Here is a 12039-nt window from a genome sequence, read left to right on the forward strand (position 1 = left end):
TAGGCCTATAAGGGCACAGAGGAACGATATGGTTGGAATCACTTTCAAAACGTTTTTTTCCGAGCCGATGAATGATAAAAACATTGACAGCCAATCAGAATCCACACAACTTTAAAAATCTCGAGCATTTTGGCAGACAACATAACTGCAGCACGTGTTTAGAATAAACACAACGTCTTTGTGCATTGGTGTGATGCTAATATAGTTAACTTACCTTAAGTTATCGTTCTTGGTGTGAAAAGCCTTTATTCAGGTTTGGAATAACTTGAGAGAGAATAAATAATTACAGCATTTCCTGTTAAAGATGAAGTATTGCTTTAAATGCACCATGAAACCTGAAACCACAGCTCACAGTTTCCCAGCAGTAGAAATGGCTTTTCCATGTAACATTTACTGACGAATTAGGTAATTATGAGAGTCATTTTTTTTATTGAAGTAATACTCCAGAGACGTGTTGGAAAGTATTTATTGTGCTTTTTCACAAAATATAGACTGCCACCAGAATAAACATTTTCTGTAAAAACAGCAGAAGATTTTCTTTTTCAGTATTTTCATTTTTTTATTCCATATTTCCAAAGTAGTAATATGTTTCATTAATGACTTTCAAACTTGAATTACTTGCATGGAAATACTCCAGCAATTTTATTCTGTATGACTACATGTGCTTAGAACGTAATCATCTGTGCAATGCTGATCATATGATTCTAATGAAATTATTGTAAATGAAGGCCAATCAAAAGCCTTTGTCTAACCCATGAAAGTATTTTTTATAATTCATGAAACCTGCATGAGACAGACAGAAAGTTATTTGCAGTGTGCTTCAAATCTATGCAAAAACAGCAGAGTTCTTCCAGTCTGAGTACACTAGGAAACCAGTGAAAGTGCTGTCTGTCTTCGAACTGGAGTAAAAGCCAGTGTACTCGCCCAGGGCCATCTGCACCCACACCTGATCTCCTGGAATCAGGTGCGCTAGTGTTCCTCCAGACAGCGAGGCTGGTTTGGACCAGTTCCCAAAGATCTGAAAGTAGGAGGCCACGGTGTGTCCGTTCTTTATGAGGTCAAACTGCAAGCTGGAGCGGTAGACTGTGGCGTGAACAGCAAAGTAGTAGACGCCCGGCACTCTGCAGGTGAATCGTCCCGTCTCTGGATTGTAATCCCCCTGCTCGTTTAGAATGATTTTGTCAAAACGCACCGCGTCCCCTACCGCCAATGGGCTTGTGCGGGACTCAGACAGTTTGGCACTAAAAGCTGATTTGGGGGCCACCGCACACTCGCCCGGGCTTCCTCTCTCTCCTTTTCTCCTGCATCTCCTCGGTCTCCCGTAAGGCCCCTCATCCCCGACTGACCTGTGATAAGCATCATGGGATTTTCATGTTTCACTATTGACATTCAATAGAGTGCTGCAGGGATGGCACATTTTTGTAGGCCAAAACGTGCAAATGAGCACTTTAGCGCGTCCACTTCCATCATTATGAAGTCATTATGGGTTTTTTTATTGGGTTTTTGGTTGAATGCCTGAAATAAGGTCTGTGGTTAACAAAAAGCTCAAGATATTTTCTTGGTTGTTGGAAGCTTAATGGTGGTGATGTTGAAGTCTTGCAGCAATGGTGTAGTTTCTTTACAGCCTACGTTTAGCAATGGAATTTAGGCTTTAAAATTCAAGTTGTGTTAATTTGTGAACATTATCATGAGGAATAAAATGTAAAAATCAGTCTTTAATAGGAGCAAATTTTCTGCAATATTCCAAAAGACAGTGGAAAAATGCACAGAGGGAACCAGAGTGATACTAATTTCCTGCAGCACTCTTTGGGAGGAGAAGGTGAGAAAAACATTGAGGATGTTATTTTTGTACCTGGTTCTCCTCTGTCTCCTCTGTCCCCTTTCTCTCCGGGTTGAGCGTCACGACCGTCTCGTCCATCCCTGCCGGGCTGACCGGGGCTGCCATGCAACCCAGGGGATCCTGGGATGCCTGGGCTTCCAGTGCACAAATTGGGGATCTTGTTGTCTTCGAGTGAGTTAGAACAATGTAATGCAATAACAAGCAGCAATGAAAGAGGCCATGTCTGCAGAGATGTCATTGCTCAGTCTGTGGAGAAAAGAAAAAATGGCAGAAAAAAAAACTAGTATCTTGTTTCAAGATGATTTCAGCATTACTGAGACTGAAAATAAAAATCTGGTATGAAGTCTGAACATAATGTGAAAAGCAGTAAAGCACAACTCGCATGATCTCACCTCTCAGTCAATAGGGTGAGTGTGCCAAGGGAAATTTGACAGTACATCGTAATTGCTGAAGCACAAGTTCTGCAGTGTAAGTGTAAATACAGATGAAGATGACTTATTATATATATGACTATCCCACTGAATCCTTTAAAAAGCTTTTAAAGGATGTAGAAGCACCATAAAAGTACCAAAATTCTGACTTGGAATATATTACACAAGTCATATGGATCACCGTTATAGTGATATTATTTATTTTAGAGCCTGACAACCTCAGTCCTGATTCACTTTTATTGATATTGAAAAGAGTGGCCAGAATATTCTTATAAAAGAAAGTTTGAAATGACACGAGGCTGAGTAAATGATGACAGTTTAAATGTTTGGGTGAACTATCCCCATTTTGTCAGCTATTATGAAGTAGATTCTTCACTAATTGCAAACTATCTTGTGCAACCAATAAATTCTTTTTAAAAAAAAAATCTAAATAATTGTTAAATAATCAAAATAAGAACTGTTTATTACAGTAAGAACTTAAGCTATTCACACTCCAGTGCATGCTGGGAGCTCCAACACTGAACAAATCAGCAATATTTTCCAATATAAAATTGTTGTGGGACAACATTAGAGGAAATATTGTTGTAGTAAAATGCAATCTCTGTAGATTTATATAGTAATTCACATTTCCTAAAAAAAGCTCAGTAAGCTGGATATCATCTGCAGTTTGAGGGGTTGAAAACTTAATGTTTATAGTTAGTTGGTGAATAATGAAAATACTAATTACTATTATAAATGTTACTGTCTACCATCTGTCATTGATGAGGTGCTGAAGGCAGTCAATAATCAGGCCTCAAACACACACAGTCACTACAAAAGGATGTATTCATGGACTTGTCAGCTCTCGTAATCCTGCCTGGAACGAAGCATTTCCAAGATTTTATGCCTTGCCGTAAATCAGCAGGTTCGGTTCAAGTCTGCTGTCTGTCAAACAGCTGTTTCTTATAAGTTGAAGAGAAACTGCTGATGATTCACCTTGAGAAATACAACCAGACCACCAAAGCATTCTTCAAAAATTCTGCAGAATCAGTTAAAGCACTGGTATCTTCAGTTTAATAGAAACATCTGTTCGAGGACATCTGGACAGTTATCTCTCAGGACCTTGTTTGTGTATTTTGGTTCTAAATGCTTAGAGCAGCTCAAACTGTGAGCCATGTCAGGACACAAGAGGAATGACTGCCAAAGAGCGCAAAACAAATACCGTCATTCCAGTGTCAACTGAAGTCTGATTTCCAAACAAAGCACATTACTCACTCGTATGCTTCACGTTGTTTATTATTGAAGCATTGTGTTATTGTGTACAAGGCTGCCATAATATTATTGCATCAAAATATGAACATTGGGGTTCATTCCCTCAATATCACAGCATCATTTATACTATACTTGAAATATGGGAAGGATCAGCTTTCCCCTTCGGTGCTTATCTTGAAACACCAATGCATTATTAATGGGTTTGAACTTTTACCAGTAAATGGTGCATATTGGTACCTTAAAAGTACATATTAGTACACAAATGGTATTAGGTATTGTAAGAAAAGCTCATTTCTTAGTTTTTGAATATTTGCCTTCAGAAATGTGATTTGCAGTAAACCGTATCTTTACTGGAAGTAAATGACCGAACTGAGATTCGGAGTGAGCAGTAATGATAAACAATCTTGACAAAAACAAAAGTTACGTAAGAGACTTGATAATCTTTCCATTCAGATGCTCAGCAGTGTTATTTCATAGTAAAGAACATTACGGGTGGTCAAAGTGAAATAATATAGTTATATGTGCACTAAAGTGTCTAAATGGTAGACTGTCTACACAAAAATGTTAAGAATTTACCTATAAAAACAAATCAAAATGTTTCCATAAAACTTTATTAGTGAAAGCAGTCAGACCCCTCATGGCTAAACAAATTTTAGCTATGGAATAAAAAAAATTTAACTCACCATTTACGTTTTTTGAATCTTCACTGGATTGACAGGATTGAGCAGGCGAAAGAGAAACGAGCAGTGAAACTCCTCTTTTCTTTGCTGTCCAAGGCGTCTGGGAAAAAATGAGCACTCCTAGTCTTCAGAGGAAATGGTAAGCTATTGGAAGCCAATTAGAAATAGGGAGGCTGGGAGGCGGGGAGGGAGAAAGAGGGATCATCCAAGGGACGGAGACTAAATGTTTGTAGCTTGTCCAAGTATAAACATTATCTGATACAGTAGAGCCCTAGAGAAGGGGTCTTGGGTGCCAGTGAACAGTCTGGCGAGACCCGTATGTATTTAATTAGAGTGGGGTTTACAAAGGAAAGATGCCAGTTCATTGTGGCTGGCGAATTTGTGAGAAATAAACCATTTGGGGATTACAGCCCTGTGGTCAAGTAAGAGATTGAGCATTTCTTACTTTAAAAATACAAAGCATACTTTCTAAACAGCATCAATGATCATGTGACATGACCGCTTTATGTAAACAAATCTTCTGGATTCATTGTCGCCACATCAAGAAAAAAAAAAAAAAAAATCCTCATTGCATTTGGAAAATGGTGGTTATTTCTGAGTTTAAAGGAGCAGTGAAAATCTGCAGGCATGAATGAAGAAGGATGGTGGGATGTGCTCATGTGGGTGGCAGTTCTGACACATGGTTCTAGTTACGTTGGTAGCTTTATTTAGATGACAAAGCTTCCCCATTAGGGGTATCCAGGCCTTCTAGAACACTTATTCAGCATTTTAAATCTAATAGCTCATAAACTACTTCAGGGAAACTTCTAGTGGCTCCTTGTTGTCTGTAGGCTTTCATGAGACCAGGTACTTCACATTATGAACATCTGGTCGATCTCTTGGTGTGAATGGTTTCAACAAAGTTACATTTTGACATTATAATGCTAGATTAGTTTGTGTCTTGCATTATGAATTCTTTTTAGTCACTCTAACCATTAGAACCAAACAGGAATTTTTGTTTTGTTTTTTGATGCTGTACCTTTAAAAAAAATCCTTTGCATGTAAAACCAAGGCAAGCGGTTTAACTGCTGTTTTATTTTACAAGGCCTGTATTATATTATGACAGGATGACCGAATTTGTTACACGAACAGAGCGGAGCAGCTTTTTCCTGCAATGCGATCCTTCAGATGTATATGCAGAGCTGTAGGTGCTACACATAACCAGAAACAGCACATTACTTTTCATGTTGTTGTTGTTGTTGTTGTTGTTGTTGTTTGAGAAGAATACTATCTGCTGTAGTTCCTTCTTGCTGGTTAACGTGCCTGGTTGGGTAAAGTTCCTGAACACCAATAATACATAATGGTTCTTTTTTTGGCACCTACAGTTCAATGAAGAACCTTTAACATCCACTGAACATCTCCATCGCACAAAAGGTTCTTTTAGTTGAGTTAAAGGTTCATTAAGGTTCTTTGGGGAACCCAAAATGGTAGCATTTCTGCAAAATTCCCTTTCGGAACCTGTATTTATTTAAATTTTTTAAAGTCCAGGACCAGGAAACTACTGGTTTAACAATACCAGGAATGTAAAACGACGACAAGATATCAAGTTTGAGTAAACAAGACATGTTTATTATTTAAACTATCACTTAAATAAAAAAAGTGCATAGAAAATAAACATGATTAGAAATTTTCCTTTTTACAGTTGTTATGTACAATTTTTTCCTCATTATACATTCATCCTTAAGTAGTTTGTGGTTGAATATTTTAGATTAACAAATTTTCCTTCATTTTTCTGTAAAATGGTAAAACACTGATGGGGCAACTTGGGAGAAGAAAATAAGAAATAAAAACTGTCAGTATTAACATCAACATGATCTCTCGGAGCTACAGGGGAAAGGAAGTGTTGGTAAGACAAAGGAAAACTTGCGTCCTCCAAGAGGAAGGAGTTCAAATCTCTCCCTCTCCAGACCTCTCAGATTCCCTAAAGTACCTCCGATGGTCCGCAACTCATTTCTGTACAAAGTGAACCATGTTAAAATTCCAAAAACAGGGAGTGCAGTCACCTGCTCTCAGGAGCTTTACCTCAGTGTACATCTAGAGATGTTTGCAGAAATAAATAAATAGAATGGTTACCATTACTCATTACAGAACATCACATAAGAAAAGGTACAACTTAAGATCCAATAGGAGAGAGAGGTATAGGTGACATGGCTGGGTTTAGGCAAGGACATTTTTTTTCCTGATGTCCACAAACTGTTAAAAATGTACAGAGTAAAATAAAGCCGACTACACCATCAAAAGCAAACAAATTATCAATGCTCAAAAAGTTTACAACCACATTTTACATGAACTCGTTTCATAATATAAATACCGCTCCTTTCCAAATAAAAAAAGTTAAAACAAATTAAAAGGAAAAAAAAAACTGCAATGCTCCATTGAGGGAACATACACAGGCACAGGAAAACTGGTACTTGATCTTGATATTAAAATGATGCACATTAGTTACTCTAAAGTTTATCTGTAACACAAAACCATTATAGATTATACACTGAACATTGCAATTAACCATTATGAAGCTGCTGTTTGCTACTGTAACTAAGTTTGTCTGTCCATTCCGTATATTGTGTAGATATTGAAGTACAAGTTACTATTCATACACGTTTAGTTTATATATATCCATGTATATTGTGTATACATACTGTTGATTATAATTACAGGAGAAGGTGTGGTACCACTTGCGTGGTGTGGAAGAGTAAAGTCCAGGAAAACGACAGACCATGTCTGCTTCTGAAACACTGACCGAGCGCTGTTACACCAGTTTATGGAGCATCTGACGTTGTATTGATGTCTGTGCAGGAGTCTATTACAAAGCCCTTAGGATTAGTAACTGCATTACAAAAAAAATATATTAATAAAATAAAAATCTTATTTCGTTAGACTGAGCAATAGTTTCTGTAGAACCCTGCTGTATAATCCTCCTATTTTATGCAATAAAAAGCTGTCCCGTATCTTCCCAGCCTTTCATGTTGGAAAAAAAAAAAAAAATAATAATAATAATAATAATAAAAAAAAAAAATAATAATAATAATAATAATAATTCTAGAATACATTCAACAACGGCCTAGCTGCAGAGTTCAGCACGTCCTGTTCCACAGGGGTGCCAGGGCGAGAGGAAAGTTGGGCGAGACCCCCAAGAATCCCTGAAAAAGGTGGCTAAACCGCAAATTCTGATCAGTATAAACACGTATACAAACATGAGGCAGCAGCCAACAAATGTTCAATGTGAGGAAACGTACAGAACTCTGATCTTCAGTGCCATAGTCAAAAGTGAAATGCTGGGAAAAGTCAAAATTATTGCAGCCTAGGTACAGTGAGGGCTGGAGGGGGTCTGCAGTGGCCAAGGAAAACAAACAAACAAACAAACAAACAATTGTTTTAGAGTTAAACTTACGAGGCAATGAGACACAGAGGAACTGGCCTTGAAAGTGGCTCGCTAAGGAAGCCACGGTCGCACAAAGCAGCTTCGTCTAGAGGTATGTACAGATCCCAAGCCATTCTCGTGCTACAGCATCCCTTTAAAAATCATCGTAACTTTACATGAAAAATAAAACAAGAGTCAAATTTCAAGTGGAATCTGTTTGTGCCCTAGTTAAAACAGCTTTGAACGTTTCTCCATAGTCTGGAGCTCCTCAGCTGACTGTCCGAGTCAAGCTCTGACGCTTAACATCCAAAAACGAAAACAACAACCAGAGAAATTTACAGAGAAGGCACCAAACTTCTGATCTGAAAGACTTCGGAAGAACCATGGAAGAACAATCCACAGAACATCCACAAAAATAATAAAGCCACATCTGTCTTAGCCTTATTCAAATAGGGGTCAAACAAAACTCGAGCTCTGAAAAGGGCCCAGATGGGAACAGGTGTGGGGAGTGTCAACATTTACAAGAAAACGAAGAGATGATACGAGCAAATAATGTGCATTGACTGAATGGCTGGCTGGAGCGTCCATGCAGTGCCAAGGCAACATGTGTTGAAGAAGACTGGGAAGAAGACTGATCTTCAGTGCACAAGACCGTGAGGAAACAAGAGCCCTCCACCCTCTCCTCCTCCATATATATAGTGCTTTACAAGTCATTTTACACGGGGATAGCCTCTGTGGCGATTCCTTGCATTACACCAATCTCTAAGAAAATATTTTGATATAACAAAATATATGGAATAAACTTTGGGACTTGTCAGTTGCAAGAATGCTAGAGAAGGATTTCATGCATCTTTTCTCCAAGTTTAGAAAACGCAAAGAGGGACTTTTAAGGGAAGATGGGCTGTTCTTGCATGTGATTTTAAGGCTGGCACTAAAAAAGGAGAGTCTCATCAAACCGATCTGCACTTAGAAAAGCTCACTAAACCTACACACCCTATTTGAAATGTCCATGCTTGACCTGGGTTGGCAATGAGAGCCTCTGGTGGACCGCATTCTGTGGGAACAGCAACTGCTTCAGTCTTTGGAATAGAAAGAAACATTTGGGCTACAAAAACAAAAACAAAAACAAACAAAAAAAAAAATCTTGAGACAGTGCTATAAAAATCATTAGTGTTCTATATCTATTCTTTCCTACAAAAATGTTGATAAAATAAATACAATGTATTATTAAAAATATAAATACCATTGTTAAGTGCTATTCACCAACGAGTGCTTTTTTTAGTCATTTGTATAGAAAAATATACATATTATTTACATTATTCAACGAATGATATTTCTGTCAGTGACATGAGACAACAAAAATAGTTTTTAAATTGCCTCAAAAACGTAATCTTATAATTTTATACACAAATACGGGTCTAGAGAGTTTACAAAAAAAATTCCCTAATGGTGAGACAATAAATAAACTGGTAATAGCATCTGAACTCACTAAAATCCTATGAGATTTTGTAACAACATGCAAATTATACTTCTTTGCAATACAATGCAATTAAGCTACTTTCTCTCTGAATTACTATAAAAACGGATAGTAAATAAAAGCATGTTCCTCAGAAATGGCTCTGGTCCATTGGTCAGTCCACCAGGATCTCAAACTGCCAGCCACACATATCATAAGCTCTTCGTTGCCTACTCTTCATAACACATTTCTTCCTACCATTGACAAAAAAGAACATTTACCATTTTTCTTCAAATCTTTTCTTGGGACCACTGCTCCCCCTAGTGTTTCCCCTCATCATCTCTCCTATGAGATATTTACAGTGTCTTCCATACAGAGAATCAGGCCCAGCTTGGCAAGAATGACCATGGATGCTCTGAAGGCTTCGATGTACATTCAAAAAGGGAGAGATGTCTAAACAGGTCAGGCTAAAAAAAAAAAAAGGATTATGTATCGTCAATCTAAAAACATTAAATCTTTCCCTTCCGAAATTGCACTTTGGTGTAGAATGGAACGATGTGGCAATTTTTCAGTAATTTGTCACACTCAGTAAATAAGGGCAGGCCAGACTCGACTTATTACAAATTTAAAACTTATCACAATATCCTTCTTTAAAAAAAAATTAGAAACAAAAACAAAACGGTAAAATAAAAGATCAGATACAAAAGTTAAGAATGAGGGGCACTAATCTCTTAAATTGGGCATTAATAAAGGGACACAAGGGCAATCTTCTCCATTGGGACTCTGCTCAATTGTCTTTTCTAAAAATCAAACAACTTAAGAGGCACAATACCATTAACCTTCTGATAACCTGAGCCTGCTTCAGTAAAAAATAAAATAAAATAAAAACACATTTAAAATGTCTCTTCCCTGGCAAGAATACACTCTTGATAGCATTCACAGACAGTATTAGCTTGTGAGTTTGCTTTCAGTTGAGGAACTTGCGACACTTCTTTGCCCCGCAGTTGCAAGGCAGCTTATTGCCTGGTTCTTCGATGGGGAACTTGTAATCATACGTGAGCTCCTCGCCTTTATAGATTCTGCGTGTGGCAAAAATAACAATGTGCTTCTGACCATCAACACTGACCACGCGGGAGTAGCAGTTGGGCTCACATGAGTGGTTAATGAATCGAGCTGCATTGCCATGCATGGTGGCATCCACAACCTCATAGTCATCGATACGAAACATGTAGCAGCCAATGCCCTAAGTAAAAGCAAAAAAAGACAAATCCATGAGGAACATCAGTATTGTTGGCGTTTTAAATTAATTGCTCTGATAGACTAAGCATTAGATCTCTACCTTGCTGTCATAGTATTTCTCCCGCTTGTCAGTGAGGACAGAGCGAATGACATTGCCAGAATACTCGATCACCATCTCTCCAGCGTCAATGTTTTTCCTGCAGAACAGACCTCTGCCATGTATGGCTGATCTGCAAGCGATACACAGGATGCAAATGATGGTATGCAACAAAGATGCATGCTTTTCATTCCTCAATCCTACCATTTTTTGGTTTGAATAGGAAGCGTTTATACCTGTAGACACCCACAGCTTCCCTGGATGCTTTCTTTAGGTGTCTGAACCTCGTAGGCAGTGGCAAGTCCATGCTGGTGGCCCGTCTGTGAAAAAAAAAAAAAAAAAAAAAAAAACAGGTGTTGTGATTTGTGTTAATCCACAAATGTAAATGAGGTCAGAACAGGATAAGTAAGGTTACTCACCGAGCAGACTTCTGCAGCATCTCCTCCTCATCTTCCTCCCGGGGGTTATATACAGGAGGCTGACGGTGTTTGGAGGCCAGGAAATTAAACATGTCCAAAACTGATCTCCTAAAAATGTAATCAAGCCGATAAAAGTCAATTAAGAGTTTTCACAATCATAACTTCGCATTCTCCATTGTATAAGGGTTTAGGATTTTCAGGTATTGCCACAATGAACACTGACCACCCTGGCCATGACACACACCTATGGTACACCTCAGCACGGGCAGATCCATGAGGGTTGACAGGAGGATCTTCTGACTCCTCAGGTTTGTGGAAGCGGAATCTGTAGTTTCGGCAATGCCTGGCTCCATATAGCTGCTCAAGTAGAAACACTACAGCATCATGAACCACACCCAGCATCTTCAGCCCATTTACTCCTGAAAGAGAAAGACGATGTGAAATACAATATGTTCTTGCTAAATTCACAAAACAAATATGTGCAAGGATTAAAATAAATGCTCTAATTTGTTTATACCATCAAATGAAAGTGCCTTGAGTCTAGCATTGGACCGGGCTTCTTGCACTTTATCTGTCAGGGACTTCCAGGCCTCTGAAAAGAAACAGGAAATTAATTTCACAGAAGACTGACTGTAATTACCAAACAAAAGAACATCATAACTCTGTATTACACTTTATTATCTAGATCTCACTTACCCTCAATACTTTCACAGCGAATCTGAAATCCGTCATCACTGCAGATTTCAAATATTAGCCCTTTCTTGGGCTTGTAGTCCAGAGAGGAGTCTCTGCCACTGTCCCTCTGATCAGGTGTTTCCACTGAAAATGCATTAGATCCTTTCCCATCACCCTTACTAGGCAGTCCTGCAAATAAAAAAAAAAAAATCTATTAGCACTGCAATATTCAACTGAGAGATGGAAAGTCAGGCCTAACATTTTACCCACCTGCAGTCTTTGGCTTCTCATGAGTGTCCATGGTTTTACGTTTAAGAGAAGAAGAATCAGCTGTCTTAGTGGCAGAGTCACTGTGAAGGGGGAAAAAAAAGTTAATAGGTCAGATACAATTAAGTAAACTTAAAAGTTGTGATTGATCTTTATAATTGTTTACCTTGTTTTTGAACCCGTTTCATTTGACTGCCCTGTATCCATTGGCTCAGGCGATGACAGTTCCCGGTCCCTACAATAAAAATTTTAGCATGTTTAAACATTTTTATACATTTTTATTA

General features: G+C 38.3%; 2 protein-coding genes across 3 annotated transcripts in view; both read right to left on the minus strand.

Annotated features, from left to right (window-relative positions):
* Positions 1-450: 450 nt before the first annotated feature.
* Positions 451-4351, minus strand: c1qtnf5 (C1q and TNF related 5). The gene is given in 4 exon segments (XM_058744903.1): positions 451-1299; positions 1302-1346; positions 1853-2086; positions 4206-4351. Coding segments are annotated over 3 exon segments (744 nt in total). The 5' UTR covers positions 2079-2086; positions 4206-4351; the 3' UTR covers positions 451-826.
* Positions 4352-5783: 1432 nt separating this feature from the next.
* kmt2a (lysine (K)-specific methyltransferase 2A) overlaps positions 5784-12039 on the minus strand; it is a 33906-nt gene continuing 27650 nt past the window's right edge. For both annotated transcript variants that reach the window (XM_058799253.1, XM_058799252.1), the window contains exons 27-35: positions 11922-11990; positions 11759-11838; positions 11510-11677; positions 11331-11405; positions 11058-11232; positions 10814-10921; positions 10631-10714; positions 10398-10527; positions 5784-10301 (exon numbers count right to left, since the gene is read on the minus strand). In XM_058799253.1, coding sequence (XP_058655236.1) covers positions 10026-10301; positions 10398-10527; positions 10631-10714; positions 10814-10921; positions 11058-11232; positions 11331-11405; positions 11510-11677; positions 11759-11838; positions 11922-11990 — 1165 coding nt within the window. In that variant the 3' untranslated portion in view covers positions 5784-10025. The remainder of the gene's footprint in view (positions 10302-10397; positions 10528-10630; positions 10715-10813; positions 10922-11057; positions 11233-11330; positions 11406-11509; positions 11678-11758; positions 11839-11921; positions 11991-12039) is intronic.

The sequence above is a fragment of the Onychostoma macrolepis genome, chromosome 15 (genome assembly GCF_012432095.1).
Source record: "Onychostoma macrolepis isolate SWU-2019 chromosome 15, ASM1243209v1, whole genome shotgun sequence".
In the NCBI taxonomy this organism is placed as follows: Eukaryota; Metazoa; Chordata; class Actinopteri; order Cypriniformes; family Cyprinidae; genus Onychostoma; species Onychostoma macrolepis.